This window comes from Amborella trichopoda, chromosome 5 (genome assembly GCF_054954075.1).
Source record: "Amborella trichopoda isolate Santa Cruz 75 chromosome 5, AtrichopodaSantaCruz75HAP2 v2.0, whole genome shotgun sequence".
In the NCBI taxonomy this organism is placed as follows: Eukaryota; Viridiplantae; Streptophyta; class Magnoliopsida; order Amborellales; family Amborellaceae; genus Amborella; species Amborella trichopoda.
Window position 1 is genome coordinate 9,191,611 of NC_142340.1, and position 18,934 is coordinate 9,210,544.

General features: G+C 35.2%; 1 protein-coding gene across 1 annotated transcript; it reads right to left on the bottom strand.

The window, feature by feature from the left end:
• Positions 1-343: 343 nt before the first annotated feature.
• Positions 344-13,379, bottom strand: LOC18443711 (uncharacterized). Its single transcript, XM_020673227.2, is given in 9 exon segments — positions 344-1,669; positions 1,671-2,225; positions 5,299-5,390; positions 5,605-5,691; positions 6,810-7,385; positions 7,495-8,790; positions 8,913-9,185; positions 9,344-10,457; positions 12,831-13,379. Coding segments are annotated over 9 exon segments (4,953 nt in total). The 5' UTR covers positions 13,286-13,379; the 3' UTR covers positions 344-1,164.
• Positions 13,380-18,934: the final 5,555 nt, after the last annotated feature.

The window sequence follows — 18,934 nt, forward strand, 5'->3', positions numbered from 1 at the left end:
TGAACAAGCTATCAAATGGCTCGAGAAGCCAAATTCATATGGTGAGAAGCCATGAATTTGCAACTGGGTTACTAGGATTAAGCAGTTTTGAGGTTGGGTTGAGTGAGAATAAGCAGAAATGATGGTTGAAAATGAGACCAAACTTGGTTCTTGAATTTCATGAAACAACCGTTTGGCATTGTCAACAGGGCCACATTTCACATAACCATCAATTTGATGGTTATATGAGGAGGTTTCAAAGAAATCTTCTCAGAAGGCGATGGATGGTTTTTATAGCTAGTAAAGACCTTTATTCAGCAACAAGTTAAGATCCTAATTTCTGATCCAATAGAAGAGATATGTAAATAGAAGAAGATGATCCTTTCTATATGAAATTTGCTTTCACAAAAATAGTTATTGAATTTGTCAATCACATTATTCTGCCCAAACAAGGAAATAACCAAAAGCATCATGAAAAGTGACAGCTCAACCTCATGCACATACATGTGGGAAACTCATCATCTTTTGCCATATCCAAAAGAACAGCATATTTAAGCAAAACATATTTCTACAAAAATCTTCAGCTATATCAAACCTTAAAAGACTGATAGCAGCTGGCAAGCCCTCTGGCACACGCATGGGAGGAAAGTGAAAGAGAGAGAGAGCTCTAGATTTTTTAGTCCAAGTATAAATCAAGCTGTGCTGCTCAAGATTAAATATTAGCAAGTCTTTGTTCATAGGAGGCATTTGGGAATCAAAAGAGTGAAAGGAAGGAGGCAAAAGAACGTATTTAATTGTAAATCATTGAAGGCCCTCTTCATATGAAAACCTTGGCACTGTGTACGACACAGTTTGCTTCATGTACCAATCTGGACTCTCGATATCCTCAATCGTCCACTTATACATGAACCAATTTGGAACCTTGCTTCCAGGAACACATAACTGTCTCAAGTGTGTAAACATTTCCTTCATATACAAAACAATAAAAAGAAGAAAGAAATTAGCAGTCACAGAGATAGAGGTACCTAGAAAACCAAACAGCAGGAATTCGCGTGGGAAGGAAGCAAGGCACCTTTTGTAGCCTCTGACGCCTCAAAGCCGGAGGGATGCAACCACTCCAAGTGTAACATATTCACGGATTTCAACCCACTGAGGCCCTGTATCTCACTCAGTGGGATTCAATCTTCAAAGTTGAGAAAGGAGAGACAAGTTGAGTATAACTTGCAGCAATGGGCAGTTAGAAGTATCTAAATTCTCCAAAGTGGCCTGGAGATCCTTGATAGCTAACAGCTCACCGCAATCTCTAACCTTCAATGTTTGTAGTTTAGAAAGGTGAGATACCATGGGTAAGGTTTGCAAACTTTTCCATTTGGAAGCATCCAGATGTATCAAGTTGGTGGGAAGATCAGGCATAGCAACCAAATGCTTACCAGTACTTAAAAACAGTTCTGTTAATCTAGAAAGGAGAGATAGCTTGGGCAACGTTTGCAAACTTTTGCAACCGTGAGCAGACAGATATTTCAAACTCTTGGGGAGCTCAGGAATAACTATCAGCTTCTTACAGTGACCTAAATTCACGCTTTCTAGTTGAGAAAGTTGAGATAGCTTGGGCAAGGTTTGCAAACTTTTGCAACCGTGCGCAGACACATATTTCAAACTCGTGGGGAGCTCAGGAATAACTATCAGCTTCTTACAGTGACCTAAATCCACGCTTTCTGTTACTAGCATTTAGGTGTACCAAACTAGTGGGGAGCTCAGGGATAGCTACCAGCAGCTTACAATGACTGATATCCATCTCTTTTAATTGAGAAAGGCCCCTCATGCTACTGGGCAGGCCATGGAAATTGTTCCCACTGAAATCCAATCTTCTCAATGAGGACAACTTTTTAAAGTCATCTGGGATCATCCCCTGCAGGTTACAATAACTTGCATACAATTTCTCCAAGGAGCAAAGACCTGAGAAAGTAGATGGGCGCCTCGACAAACTAGTATTGAATCCTATTTTGAGAGTCCTTAAACTTGTAAGACTTCCCAAGCTTTCTGGGAGCTCTTTCAACTGTCCAAAGATGAACTCAGCCTCCTCGATGCCACAATTCACATCCAACTCCTTGCGTTTCACTAGTGATCCCAACAAATCTCGCAGTTTCTTGAGGCTGGAGCAATGTCGGAGATTGAGATAACTACATCTCGGGTCGGGCCCTTGACTTGGCCCTGGCCTGAACTGAGTGACCCATAAAAGTGCAAATCATGGCCAAACAACCTAAAAATAAAAATGTAAAAGTTTGTAAAAAATTAATGAAAATAAAATAAGTAATAGAAATTATTAAAGGCTTACGAAATATGAAAAAAAAGAGTATATAAAAAATGAATACTTGAAAAAATTGATTCATGGCTTGAATATTACAGAAAAATAAAAAAAATAAAAAACTAGAGCATATAATAAGAAAAATTCACAAATCGTCACAAAAAAACATAAAACTCATATAGAAACATATTTCCAGAGCTATTATTAGCATTCTTTTAACCAAATTTTTTAGTTTTTAATGGTATATAAGAAGGGGGAGTTGGACCCAAAACTTCGCCTCGTTGAAGTCGAGTTACACACTTGAGTCCAAGTGGACACAGCCAAATTTTAAAACACTACCATGTAACTATCCTCAAGAACCTCATATCTAGCCTACATGTCCAGAAGAGGTCTATCTTGAAAGAAATACCTATGTGATTTTTTACGGGAGAGTAATAATTTTTTTTATATTTATTTCACCCCTTTCTTTTTGACAAAAGATCACTTACAGGTGGTCTTTATTACAACAAGATAAATTTTAAAATAAATTCAATATAACAATAAAACCAAGATGTTAACAACTTGATGCCATTGAAAAAACTATACACTATGCTTGAGAATAAAAGATAAGATTGTAAGAACAAAAGGAAGAGTGTCGGAGATTACCTTAATTGGGCTTATTACATCCTATACCGAGTCACCACCATTCGATGGCACGGGATCAACGTTCTAGCTTCAATCTCGAACCGAAAAAGCAAATTTCGGTCAAGCCACACCAATGGAACATGAACCCCTTTGATCACAAACTCAAACCCTAGGTAAATTCTCTTAAGAACCTAGTTCGAGAGAGATGGATTATCTTTTTGCTAACCCTAAAAGCCCTTAGCCATAAATCCATAGTTGAGAGATGAGAGAGAGAAGAACTCTATAACCTAAACCCTTATAGGTTCATTCACAATGTGGGAGAGAGAGAACCTTTTCTTAAGAGAGAGAGAGAGAAATTCTAAGTGGGATATGAGAGAAATATGGAATTAGGTACAAGAGATAAGATTTTGAGTAGAGACAATCTTTTTTTTACATGCTTGAACAATATGAGGGTTTTTTAGGGTTTTCCTTGGCTTGCCTTTTCTTGTAAGATTGAACATGGACCGTCGATCAAGGGTGACTTGTGGGGTGAGAGATTTGAGCCATCCATTCCATAAATGGGTCATCAACATTACAGAATATGCATGGACCATTATCCCCTTTTCTTAACCATTTTTCCATCAATAGAAATTAGATAAATTAAATCTAATTAAAATATTATGCTTTCCATAATCTTTCATAAAATATTCCAAAAATATATCAAGTCAATATACACTTTCAATAGTTGGTCAAAATATTCCATATCTTATTTGACCGCATGTCATAATATAATATTACCAAAACATGAAATAACTTAAACTCCAAGAAAGAATCCAATGAGTGGGGCGTGCCACCCATGTGTGGCACATGTGGGCCCCACCTTCTTGATGCATGGTGGACCCATATGCACAATGGGCCCCCACGATATTTTTTATACATTTTAAATTGATAAAATAATTTTTAAAATATTATTTGAATTTTATACTTTTATAAAATAGATATATTTTTATAAGTCCAAAAGTTCTAAATAAAATATCAAAAGACTCATAAAAATTCAAATAATAATTCTAAAATAATTTCTATCATAAAACAAACATAATTAAATTAACTTGATGGGAAATGGATCACTATGGTTTAAGAATTTAATCTGCAATCATGGGGCACTCCACCTTCAACTGTAGACTACAGACCACACTTGCTTTATCGAACCAACCCAGTATTTCTCATGACCCACAGACCAAGTAAAGACTCATTAGCAGGTCACCAAAGTCTGGTCGATGAGCTAAGGGATCGTAATCCCAGTCTGTGGATCACATGTCCTCCCCTAGAGACAAATCAAGATCACCAAGACCTTATGCGATCATAACTCAATAACGCATAAGGGTATCTCTCGCACATACAAACACTTCACCCTAAAAGGTAGATTTCTGACTTTCCCGAATGATCTATTGATATGCATGTGATGTGATGGTACATGGATGAGGTTTTGGCCCATGTCTCTGTAGGCCACCACCACACACAAAGGTCACACAGTCCCTCTGCTAACTCATCAAAGGCTAACCCATAAACCCTCATCGGTTTGTTCTTCATGCCCAAGTAACATGGGTTTTTTCCAACCGACTGGCCTAGATCGTCAAGCAAGATCGGTATCAGCAAACCATCATTTGCTTAGTATAGTCCACGAAAAACCACACCCCCACTGAGTTCATTTTCCACTATATCATTTCATTTTACAAGCACTCATAAGGCCTTTAAGGGCCACATAAACCCAACATATCTAACATAGGTTCATGCATGATCACACTCTTTATGTCATATCCATAGATACATCTCCCTTGCCTAAGTGAAGCTAAGCCTGCATATGCCCTCAAAATGCTGGACATCATGAAATAGTTCTTTTTCACGCTAACCATTTGCATCTCTAAAAAACTCCAATGCCTTTTTATCAAAATCTGCTATCATTGTTGTCTATGATACAATGCTTCTCTGATGCATCACTTCATAACTATTTCTGCATCTATTTTACTCCACCTTTGATCAAGGCATCTATCAAAGCTATTTGTACCATTAGATCCAATCCAAACCCCTGTTGGATCACTTGGACATGCACTAGTTCCATTTTTTCTGTGAACCCCAAAGAACGACAAACATTCAAGAGAGCCATAAAGCTTTCTGATTGGGTTTAAGGCCCTTGTATGCATATTTTGATAGTGTAAAAGCCTCTCTAGGGTCCCCTTACTTAACTAACCGACCCATTAATTAATTACATGATACTGCATCTTTCTCAGTCATTTAGTTAGGAAGACTTTTTTCAACAATCCCACATTTTATATATGCATCAATCACTAAGAGAAATGCAGGCAATTATATTTGAGTTCCAATGTAGTTTCACAATCAACCCATGATGTGACCTTTCAAAGTTCAATAGCTTGAAGCCACTGCAATCTCTAAGAACAACCCCAAATGTCATTCCATTGGGAGCAAACCGACCACCATTCTCTTTCTGAAGAACTCTCGGGCAAATTCAAAGAGGCCAGTATGAGAGTACCCCAACAATCAACGGATTCCACTAGGCCATGTCAAGGCCTAAGTCCAATTCCCGTTGAGGAACTTTCTCATGCTGGAAATGTCCACATAGTTACTATACATATTGAGAGGAGCACCCCCTGTAAATCCATTAAAATCCAACACAATTTAAAAATTAGAAAACTTTGAACCAGTTCCCCTGGTTCTCTTAGCTCATCAAAGACCTCTAACAGACAAACAAATGTGAACTCAATGGGCCTCAGCACAATCCTTAGAGCCTACACAAAGAGTAGAAGAATTCTATCTCCATGAATAAAGTTCAAAAACCCCACAGTCATGGGCATTATATAGTATAATATCACATCTTGGAAAACCATAAACAACCATTTTGGAGTACAAATCAACCAAGGCCTTTTGGACAAAGGGGTACGAACTAGAAGTAGAGAAGATCATCTGTGTAAATTTACTTGCCTAGATTCGCAGCTTTGAGGCTTGAACAAGCCATCAAATGGCTTGAGAAGCCAAAATCATGCGGTGGAAGCCATGAATTTGCACCTGGGTTACTAGAATTAAGCAGTTTTGAGGTTGGGTTGAGTGAGAATAAGCAAAAATGATGGTTGTAAATGAGACCAAACATGGTTCTAGAATTTCATTGAACAACTGTTAGGCATTATGAACAGGACCACATTTCACATAAGTATAACCATTAATTTAATGGTTATACGAAGAGGTTTCTGAGAGGAATCCTGGTTTTATCAGAAGGTGATGGATGGTTTTTATAGCTAGTAAAGACCTTTATCCTGCAACAAGTTAAGATGCTAATATCTGATCTAATGGAACAGACATGTAAATAGAAGAAGAATGTCCTTTCTATCTGAAATTTCTTTTCACTAAAATAGCTGTTGAATTTCTCAATCACATTACTCTACCCAAACAAGGAAATAACCAAAACTATCATAAAAAGTGACATCTCAACCTTCTGTACATGTGGCAAACACATCATCTTTGCCATACCCAAAAGAACAACAGCGTCTAATGAACTCATATATCTATAAAATTCTTCAGCTATATCAAGCCTTAAAGGACTGATAGCAGCTGGCTCGCCCCCAGGAACACACATGGGAGGAGAGAGAGAACTCTAGATTTTTTTTAGTCCAAGTATAAATCAAGCTGTGCTGGTCAAGATTATATATAAAATTTTTTAGCAAGTCTTTGTTTATAGGAGGCATTTGGGAATCAATAGAATGGAAGGAAGGAGGCAAAAGCGTGCATTTCATTATTGATAAAAAAACAGCTGACATTGAAGTCATTTGTGAATCCATCTGTTAAATAAAAAGAAATTACAGTTTAGTAATCGAAAGTTCTAAACCAAAAATTCTGAGGCTGCAAATTTTCATTGAAGGTACAATGAATTGATGAAATCAGCCAGTTTTTCTGAAATGGAGTCCTTGGTGTCTTCTGGTTTGTATACAAAATGGATCCCTGCCTCCTTCAAAAGAAAGCACAGAGATGTCATCGATGGCCCTAATTCATTTTTGGCTTCAATTTTACCCTTCCAATTTTCCGATTCATTAACGAGTTCAATTTGATCTCCCCCTACCATAGGGTCCAGGAGAGGCATATCACCCCGGCCAAGTTCAACAAGGTGAAAATACATATGATTTCCGTGGCTCCCTGTAAAATTTGTAAACGAAACTCTATAAACTTCTGTACCTTCCCTCTTGAGCGATAACGTAACACGATGCGACGGGTGAGTGAAACGAAAATCACTGGAATAAACAACAAGGCACACCATTATTTGTCTAAAATGAAGGCCTCCTTCTTCTGAAACCCTTGGCACTATGCACGACACAGTTTGCTTCATGTACCAATCTGGATTCTCGGTGGTATCCTGCATCGTCCACTTATGCGTGAACCAATTTGGAACCTTGCTTCCAGGAACACATAACGATCGCAAGGGTGTAAACATTTCCTGTATATACGAAAGAAAAAAGAAAAAAGAACTTAGCGGTCACAGAGGTGAAGGTACCTCAAAAACCAAAGAGCAGAGCAGGAGTTTTCTTGCAAAGGAAGTAACGCACCTTTTCTAGCCTCTGACGCCTCAAAACCTGGGGGTTGCACCCACTCAAGTGCAATGTACTCAAGGATTTCAACCCACTGAGGCCATGTATCTCACTCAGTCTCTTACAGTTTATGAGTTTCAACATATGAAGTTGAGAAAGGTGAGAGAGGTTGGGTATAGTTTGCAGCGATGGGCAGTAGGAAGCATCTAAAGTCTCCAAAGCGATCGGAAGATCCTCGATAGTTAACAGCTCACCACAATCAAAAACTTGTAAACATTTTAAATTAGAAATGTGAGATAGCCTGGGTAAAGTTTGCAAGCATTTCCATTTGATAACACCCAGATACCACAAGTTGGTGGGAAGATCAGGGAAAGCAACTAGATGATTACTAGTACTTAATTGCAGGTCTACTAGTTTAGAAAGGTGAGATAGCTTGGGCAAGGTTTGTAAACGTTTGCAGCCAAAAGCACGCATAATCGTCAAACTAGTTGGAAGCTCAGGGATAGCTATCAATTGCTCACAGTTACATATGACCAGTGCTCTTAATTTAGAAAGATGAGATAGCTTGGGCATGGTTTTCAGATTCACACAACCACTAGCTTCCAGATATTCCACACTGGTGGGGAGCTCAGGGATAGCTACCAATTGCAGACAATTAGATATCCACAGTGTGTGTAATTTAGAAAGATGAGATAGCTTGGGCATGCTTTGCAGATTCACGCAACCAAAAGCATCCAGATGTACCAAACTAGTGGGGAGCTCAGGGATAGTTACCAGCAGTTTACAACCACTTATATCCATGTTTTCTAATTGAGAATGGTCCCTCATCAAGACATTCTCACTGACATTCAAGTTTCTCAATGAGGATAACTTTTCAAAGTCATCTGGGATCATCCCCTGCAGGTTACAAGGTCTTGCATCCAATTCCTCCAAGGAGCAAAGACCTGAGAAAGTAGATGGGAGCCTTGTCAAACTAGTATTGAATCCTATTTTGAGAGTCCTTAAACTTATAAGACTTCCCAAGTTTTTTGGGAGCTCTTTCAACTGTCCATAGTTGTTGCTGTCAAAACTCACATCCAACTCCTCGAGTTTCGTTAGTGAGCCCAACGAATCTGGCAGTTTCTTGAGGCTGGAGCAGTGTTGAAGATTCAGAGAAACTAAATTCCTTAGAACACCTATGGAATCAGGAATCTCAACCAACTTCGAGCAAAATTCGAGAATCATCTTCTCCAAGTTTGGATATAGAGAACAATTGGGAATTCTCTTCAAGTTACGGCAACTTGTAAGTTTAAGAATCTTCAATTTTGGGAAAAGCTGTCCAAAAAAATTGGTTGGCAAGGAAGATATTAGCCATGATAGTTTTTCAATTATGCAAGATAAAAAATAGAGAAAAGAAACAGTACAAGACGATGTTAAATACAAGTTAAGCCCCACACCTGCTTGTTGTTGCCATTTGACAAGTCAAAGACAGCATCACTTTTTGATAAGTCAAGGTAAATAAGCTTTTCAAGCCTAAAATCATCTGGGAGGGACCTCAAAGGACATTTTAGCCACATCAATTCTGATGAAAGATATTTCAAACTTCCAATAAGACATGCGTCACTGATGCTAAGTAGCTTCAGATTGGTCATAGATTTAAATGCTTCAGTTTCCAAACTCTGCTCCTGTCCGTTCCCCTTGAGCATTAGGCTTCGAACTTTACTAGTTCCCTAAGTGACAGCCAAAAATAAAAGTTAGACAAATTCTAAGATGCTAAAATAATGATGTATCTAAATTAATCGCCATTGATAAAATAGAGTCCAATCGTATAATTTGCTAGAAGTTCTACCCAAGAAGAGAAAAATGAGCTTGGTTAGGAAATCCTCACCTTATGATTCTTCAACATATCAAAGATTACATCTTGATCCCACAACCTACTCCGGCTTCCAGGATCATCGAGATTTTCTAGTTCAACAATACATCTGCCCATAGCGTGGATTTGGTCATGCATCCGCAAGCACTTCCCACCATCAATTTTTATAAGACACCTTTGCAAGAGCCTGTTTATGGAATTTGAAGCAGGGAGTCTACAACCTTTCCATATATCGATTGCATAATCTTTGTTCTCTCCAATGAAGAAGCATGCAATATCTAGAAATATTTGCTTCTCTTTTTCATTCAAACCATCATAACTTATTTTAAGCTTTAGCATGACATCATTATTAGGAACTTTTTTCAAATCAGTAACTGTATCTTCCCATGCTTGAATAGTTGTCTGGTCCCATAAGTAACTCCCCAACACTTCAAGAGCCAAGGGAAGCCCACCAAGAGTGGATACCACATCTATTGAGAGCTTGACATATTGCTGCATGGGTTCATCCCTCCTAAATGCATGCCAACTGAAAAGTTGAAGAGATTCTGTGTCATTCAATCCCTCGAGCTTGTAGATATGATGATTACGTACTCTATCATGCACATTCAATACATGCTCATCCCTGGTGGTGATGATGATCCGACTTCCTTGACAGTGCCAATCACGTTTACCAACTAATTTTTCAAGCTGGTTGTGGTCACTGACATCATCCAATACCACAAGTATTTTCTTAGATCCAATTCTACTCTTTATAACATTGATGCCTTTATGAACATCGTTTATGTTTGTATCTTCTTCATTAAACAGATCATTGAGAAGTTGTTTCTGCAAGGTGACAACTCCAGAAATATTTTCTGATTTTTCTCTGATATCTGAGAGGAAACAGCTGCTTGTGAAGCTCGATTTAATATGGTTGAAAACTGCCTTGGCAAGAGTGGTCTTGCCGATGCCACCCATGCCATGGATCCCAATCATTTGAGTATCATTGGTATTAAGATCTAAGAGTCTCATCACATCAGCAACCCGGGAATCAAGCCCAATAGGGTGATCAGCGACATGTAGTGGTGTTTTGCGCACTACCTCCATAGAAACATGCTTAACAATTTTGTTTACCAATTTTGCTTCAGTCCTATAGAATATCCTTCCTCATCAGGCAATTTAGAAAAAAAAAAAAATTTGAAAGGGCTCTTTTATGAAAAGTAATTGAGCAAAAGATATTTAATGCAACATAGACATTGATAACCATGTTCCCTAACAATATTTCCTAGCTAATAAGATGGATGTATTTAAGTCCAAAGAAGTTTTCATGTTAATGAAGTCCAAACAGCACATCAGTCCCCATTTCATATATATAAATAATTGAAACAACTCATTTCAACGGCTCAGTACCATGAATGCTTTCCGTGCGATATCTAATCGGTAAAACCAAATAAATGGTACTCAAAACCGGACCAGTTGACTGGTCAAAGCACCGACCGTGCTTTGGCCAATCCACTCTAAAGCAAAACCTATGGTCTAACGCCAATCAAAATTAATACTCGACCGGTTTTGGCCCGTCTGTCTGCGCTTCTACTCCATATGTTTAGAATTAAATGTCGTAGAAGGCATCTATCATGAAATATTCTTTTACATTATTTGAAATAACAAATATTTCATATAAAAATACGATATAAATCCTCTATCAATTTAATATTGCATTTTATAAATTTATAACTTCTTTAAAATTAGAAAACTTCAAGTAAAGTGTGCTTCTAAATTTTTTTGGAAGTAAGTTTTTGGGGTAAAAAACCATGCGATGGCTTGAAAGTCCATGTTCAAACCTAAATTCAAATTTTAAATTCTAAAAATGGGACAAATTGAGCATATTATAAACATTTTAAAATCTTGAAAATACAAGGTTTGGAATACTTGTTACAAGATAAATAATTTTTAGGACTTTAAATTCTTTTTCTTTTTTCTTTATAACATACATCTTGGAACTTCAAAACACTCTTTTCTTATGGATATTTGATGCGCAACTTACTTCTATAGTATTAAGTTACAACGTTATATAAACGTTTCTCTTTCTTAAAAGGGTAACGCATGTATAAGTTGCCCACCTCTATACAAGTAAGGCGCATCTCTACATTTTGTCGAAAGATGTATATCTAATTCAAAAAACATACAAGGGCTTTAAACTCCACGTCAAACCGGAATTATGAAATTTAAAAATCTAAAAAAGATACAGATTAGGCAAATCAATAAATATTTGAAAATATTGAAAAATAGAAAGTATAGATAACTTGTTACAATATGTATTTAAAATTATCTTTTTCCTTTATGTCGGCAATAAACCTTGTATAAAAGTTTTCCTTAAAAGGTTTAAATCGTATAAAAGTTTTCCTTAATAGGTTTAAATTGCATAATGAAACAACATATCCAAATTAGGCAAAACATTTCCCAATCCCATGGGAGTATACTGTCCATCTACACCCCAGGAAAAACTCATGCTAGGAATATTTTCTAAATCCCTAATTTTGGAGATGTAACCTTTAGAACCAATTAAACCATCGTCAAATGGGGGGAAAATTAAATAAATAAATAAATAAATGTAACTCTCCCCCTTTACATGCCTAAAAACAAATGACATCCCAAGATGCCACATGAACTGTCCAAATTTTGGAAGGAAAGATATAGATGTTTAGGAATTCAAGATCCAAATCTTTTCTCTTTGAAAATAGTTATCTAGCTATATTTAAATAGATCCCAAAATTTCTTATTAAAAACAATTCCCAAGTAAATGCTTTTCTCAAGGGAGTAAATATAGAGTATGGTGTATCTGCTCTCTAATATATTTAATTAGAAAAATTTCAACTAATGTGTTTAGATGTCAACTCTTAACAGATTTTTCAACTAATAGGTTTAAATGTCAGTGTGCATCAGACTGCTCAATGAATAAATAAATAAATAAACAGAGAAACAAAAATTAACAAGTGATCGAATTTTTGAAATACTAGGCTGGGACCTAGTTTCTATGCGGCCAAGCCCGCGCATATGAAGAAATACAGGATTATTAATAAATCTATTTTTGAGGTTGATTTTTTGACTTAATTTTTTAGCACATGTAATCCCTGACTTGGAGATCATGAATATGAAAAAATAAATAAATTTTAAAAACTAAAAATAATAATTCTAGTAAAAAAACATTTTGATCCTTGGTTTTCATTGTTTTTTTTGACGGATGCTTTGCATTTTTTTTTGGACCGCATATGTAGTCATGCGGTACACGAGACAATTTTCCTTTTTATAATACATACATATGTCTGTATTTTTTATTTTTCTTCCTTTAAGTTCTATAGGCTGTGGTGCACGAGACAATTTTCCTTTTTATAATGCATACATATGTCTGTATTTTTTATATTTCTTCCTTTAGGTTCTATAGGCTGTGCAGAGAGAGAGAGAGAGAGAGAGATTTCTTTCTTTCTTTCTTTTTACTCAAGAAATCCATGATAATTGGTTGTACCTGAAGTCCTTCATATTCCAACCATTAAAATCCGCAACTTCTTTCAAAGAACTTCTCCACTTCTGCATTATCTCCTCAGCTAACCCACTCTTAATTTTGTGATCTACAAAAGCTTCCTCGAAGGGCCCCATTTGCCAGCGGACATGCGAAGGCTCCACGGTATAGAACACAGGAAGGATAAGCCTCTCTCTCTTAGACAAACTGAGTAAATAAGAGAGGTGGTCAAGGCAGAAGAAAGAGGAAGCATAGTTGCGGGAAAAGACGGCTATAAAAACATCGCACCCTTCAATGGCTCTCTGTATATCACTAGGCTGATGTTGTTGCTGTGTGGGTAAGAAGGTGGAGATACCGGAATCAGTGAGAGCTTTGTTGAGATGGCCTGTGAAGTTCTTTCCTGTGCCTTCATCACAGAAGTTCAGGAAAACTTCCATGGATTTATTGTCAAAAACTGCCATGGATTTGATTTGGGTTCTCTCTCTCTCTCTCTCTCTCTCTCTCTAGCAGGTGAGGCAAGTGGTACTGAGTTTATACAATGTTTTTCAGCAACACTGTGTGGTCACAACAATTTGCTTACTTTTGACCCATGAAGTTTAGTCTTTAAGAGATTTCGTAAGAGGGAGTGTTTTCCATGCTCCCGCTGGATCATTTTGTTCACTTAGTTCCTCATTCAAAAGGGACCGACCTTCGGTATTTTTTTTCAATATAGTTTTAAATTAAGATATGATTTTGGATTTTGAAGTTTTGAGTGCTTAGATAAGACCATCCAAAAAATTGATAATTTCCATTTAATCAGACTTTGTAATTTGTTTCAAGCACGTAAGGAGTGCTTTAAAATTTAATTTTCTTTTTTTGTGTTTTTTCACTAGGTTGAAAAGGCTACCCCTCAAAATTTAAGGGACTGAAAGTACTCTTAGAGTGGAATTTTTTTGAAATCAGTTACTATGTTTTAAAGCAATTTTATGAGGAAAGTACTCTTAGAGTGGATTTTGCACGAGAGAATTTATGGCGGATTATAAAATCTTTTTCGAAAAAAATTAAAGGTTAAAAAAAGATTAAGGGTCTAAAAGCGTACTCCTCGATTGGATTTTACTAGTGGGCGAATGGAGCAAATGGCGAATCCCCGATCATATAATATTTCCAGCTAGAAACAAAAAAAAAATAATTTCTGATGACATGCGAAGAACCAAAATGATGGTTGAAAAAAATAAAATACATGATTTTCAGAGTGAAATTTCAATTTTCTTCCTGTGCCTAGTCATTGATGATAGAGATTATGGACTTGTGAAAGTTTATATCCAAAATCGGTGTAGGTGCAATAATAAGATGCAAACTCATAAGAATAGAGTGGTTCAGCAGAGTCACATAAACGTTGCGTAAAAAGATTTCATCTCCTCTATCCAACACGGCTGTCGTGTTCACATAAATTTTTCAACAAAGGCAATAGAATGGGAAATACTTTCCCAAGTATTATAACAAAAAAGAAGGCAAATGTGAACATGGAGCATCTTCTTTTTTAAAAGAAAAAAAAAAGGAGCCGGGAAAAGTTTATATAGAGCCAGGCTCTAAACGTGAACGATTTGAGCCTACCTCAAAACGTTCACCGGTTGTTTTGATGCTCAAATATCTTCAAATTGATCATCTCGACAACAAGATGCATAGACATGAAAAAAAAAAAAGATTTCAAATTTTAAAAATAGTGTATTTTGTAACACATTTTTTAACAGTTAATTTTCAAATTTTCATAAATCTATCGATCCACACTATTTTTGAAGCTTCAAACTTCATAAATAAATATAAAAATATATTTTAAACCTATCACAAAAATTTAGTCAATACAAACCGCACCCAAATTCAAAAAGTTAAAATCACTTTAGAAAACCGTTGATGTGCCTAGTCAATCAATATACGCAAAAGAGAAAAGAAAAGTATTCTTCTTTTGAAAAAAAGGGAAAATATAATATTAAAATAGTAATTTTTTTTTGAAGAAGTGATTGAAGTATACCAACCAATAAAACTTAGAGAAGTATTTGATAAGTTATTTGTGGGCCTCCTTCAAAATTCATCACAAACATTGATTTTGAATCTAAAATTTTATAATTTGTTATGAATCTCTAATTTCTCTTTTTGAGAAATAAAAATTAGTTCTTTTAAATTTTGTATCGCCGTCAATTTTCGCTTTTTAGTAGGGATATCAGTTCCAACTTAGAGATGGATATTTGATTCTTAAAAGAACGCATAACAATGGATGGCACCTGACTCTCCCTAACCACATCCAAGATATAATTTTCATATGTACCCTTTTGAAATACCGTTAAAAGGAAATACCATTATCTAGAAAATTCCCTTTACACTTATTCATGTAATTCATGAAGAGATTTACAGAATTATGAGAAATACCGTTAAAGGAAATACCATTATCTAGAAAATCCCCTTTACACTTATTCATGTCATTCATGAAGAGATTTACAGAATTGTGATAAGACATTAGTGATCAAGGGAGAGAACAAAGCAAGATAACATTTTTTTGTTCTTTTTGTCGATAACTGGGAAAAAGTTTCGTATTCGTGGTAAGAATGTAATCAAAGACGTTATGTTGTGACACCCACAGCCTGACCACCCATGCCTTGCCTTGAGTCCGTTCTGAAAAACCAAAGAAATGCTCAATAAGGAAAATAAAGAGCAAAAAGGGATGGCGATGAGAAAGAACTTGAGTGAGGGAAAGATTGAAACAGAAGAGAGGGGGATGAAAGTAGATAGAGGATAAACATAGTAGGTTGAAAAGATTGTGAGAGAGATTTGATGGGAAGGAAAAAGATAAAAGAATTTTGTTCAGAGATTGATCAAGAGAGACAAAAATAGAGTACACAAAAGAATTACTTTCTTCTTTTTTGTATTCTAGTCCAAAAAGAAAAATAGTTATTTTTCTTTTACCAGTAAAGAGAGGGGGAGTGAAGGAGCTCGGGATAGAGAAACCAAAAGGGATGAACATAAAACAATAAATAATTAAATAAATAAAGGGGGTGATTGAGAAAGAACGAGGGGAGTTAGAAAGATAAAGAGGCCAAAGAAAGAAACAAAAGGCTTCACACTTTAGTTTTATTGTTTGAGAGACTTGATTTTTTTTGGCAGAAATTTTTGTTCTCTTACTATTTCACCATCAAGGGATTGTATGCTATAAGACAAGGAGATCACAATAACTTTTAGCTCTTAGATGTGAAATATATTAAAATGTATCGTAATATTTGAGTAAATTTAATTTTGGATTTTGTGCCTAGACGAACACATCTTTTCTTTTCTTTTTTTTCTTTTCTAAAATACGCTTGATTCAAATTCCAACTTCTAAATAAGGGTACAAATCTGCTAGTGAAATTCTAAACTACTTGTTTGGTTTAAGTTTGTACTTGTACGGTCGTTTAATACATGGAGCTCCTCACTCTTGGACGCATGTGTCAGTTAAATTGAAAAGGGTGTGGTTTGTATAGAGCCGAAGCTCTCAACAATCAAACTTGCTCCCACTTTCAAATAGTGTCAAAAAATATAGTTTCAATATTTGGAATTTTTGTGATAGGCTGATAGCTCTAAATTATATTTTCATCTTTAGTTGTAAAATTTAAATATTAAAAAATAGTGTAGATCGAGTAGATCTATAAAAACTTAAAAATTGACAGTAAAAAAATGTGTTACAAGATACATTATTTTGAAAACTTGAAATCCATTATTTTCTCATGTCCATGTATCTTGATGTCAAAATGATAAATTTGATGATATTTGAGCATCAAAACAACATCTTCTAGTGAAAGTTTTAAGCTAAGCTCTAATTTGATTATTTAGAGCCTAGGCTCTATATAAACTTTTCGTCATTATAAGGATTTTCTAAAATTACGAACTCCTAGCAAGATAGAGCATCCTCCTCTTTCTTTTTTTATAAGGTTAATGCTTTATGGTTTTTCAGAAGAGATCGTTTACAAAAATACCATTTTGCTTTTGTACATAAAACTGACAATTATTCTCATTCATTAGATGTTAAATTGGATGGCTTGGGATAAGACACGAAGACCAAAAATTTTTTTTGGAATTTGTGTATATTCAATGGAATCTTACAACCACCCATTATGAAATTTAAAGGACAAGAATGATCGTAACCTCCATATACAAAAGATAAATTGTCTCTTTGTAGAAAATCATTTTTCATAATTATATAAGAGAAAAGCTGCAGTTAGCACACTAGTTAACGCTACAATCTTAGCCCAATGGCAATGGTCACAATTTTATTTCATATTTTAATCTTCTTTTTTTTTTTTTTAAATCTAAATCATTTGAAATTTTGAGCAGGTATTCTTTTAAAATTAGAAGAATCTAATAAAAATATTAAAAAATCATTTATAAAAAAAATATATTGATCAAAATACCTTTCAAATGTCTCAAGGGTATGTTTATTAATTTATATTTTGTGTATTATTTTTTTAATATTTTTATTAGGTGCGTCTTTAATGCAAAGAATGGACTTCTAAAATTTCATTTGATTTGGATTTGTAGAAAAAATACTAAAATTATATTATGAAATGAAGTCGTGGCTATTAGATCGACTCAGATTCAATCTAAGCTGTTGAACTAACATTGTAGTTGTTAACTAATTGGCTAACCACAACTTTTCCTATATATATAATTATGAAAAGGGACTGTCTACAAAGAGACCATTTAAATATATGGTGTCAATCTAAAAGTGTAAAAGGTGCACCCTAGATTTCGATCTAAAAGGATTATTTCAATATAAAAAAATCATACATTTCATCATTAAAATTTATACCATCAATTCTTGAAAATTGTAAGTATTTATAGTTCTGCTTTATCTATGTCATTTTGAGAACTATAAATATTATAATTAGAGGTGAGGGTTTTCGCCACCAAAATGAGATGTTTTAGTAATATTAGAATTGACCTTTATTTTGATTGGGTAAGGCTGACACCTTGTGCAAACTACACCCTTTCCATAAAAGGTGGGTGCAATTTGCACAAGGTGTTGGCTTTAAATAATCAAAATAAGGTGCACTCCAAAATTCATTATATGGTGTAAAGTTATAATAAAAAATATTTGCATCGCTTGAGAATCCATTTTTTTAGCTAACTATAAAATTCTAAACTCGACATAGTATTCAAAAAATTAGATTTACAATATATGAAAATCTTGAAAATAGACGATCTAAATAATGCTTTGCAAGATTCGTTATTCTTGGACTCAATTTTTTTTTTCCCTTTTCATACATTTCAATGTTGAGATGATCATTTAGAGGATTTTTCACCATTAAAGTGGCCTTTTTCCATGAATTTTTTAGGTGCACCTTAGTTATATATTCTAAGGTGATAATAGTAAGATATTAAAATTTTCATTTCTTATATGCGATTCGTTAATTTTCCCCAATAATTTATTAAAGCGACAGTGTTGATTCCCCTATTGGAAACATCCGTTTTTGGCGGGCTCCAATTTTTGTGTAAGGAGACATTTTTGTGGAAGACATGGCTTCCAATGCTGCGTTTTCCACAAATCAAACATAAAAAATGAAACCTGTGACCCATAAAAAAAAAAAAAAAATGGCCTACCATTAAGAGTACGTATCAAACAAATCTTTAACTCTAGGATTATCTGGGAGATCATATGTCATGCAAAATTATATCTAGATGTTGAAAGAGAAAATTGCCCATCAAGTGGGGGAAACCACACATTACAATCACAAAAAGGATTCCTGCTAAGTGGATTAAAGCTATTAGAAAAGTGGAGCATTTTGGTATTTTAGTACAAAAGAACACAGCCAATACTCTCTCTCTCCACCCCTCTATCTCACATAGGTAAAATTGGAGAGATCCAAAGATTGATTGTAGTACGTATTTTTTTTTTTTTTTTTTTTTGGAAATGGCCAAAGAATTAAGATATGGTTTTGGATTTTGAGTGATTTGATTTGACCATCTAAAATTTAGATGCTTTTTATTTAGGGCAATATTTCTATGTTTTTCTTACCACATGAAACTTATATACTTCTCCTTATCCAACCGCCCATTCTGAATGGAAGGCTAAGATTGCCTCAATCACAACATCACGTCTCTTTACT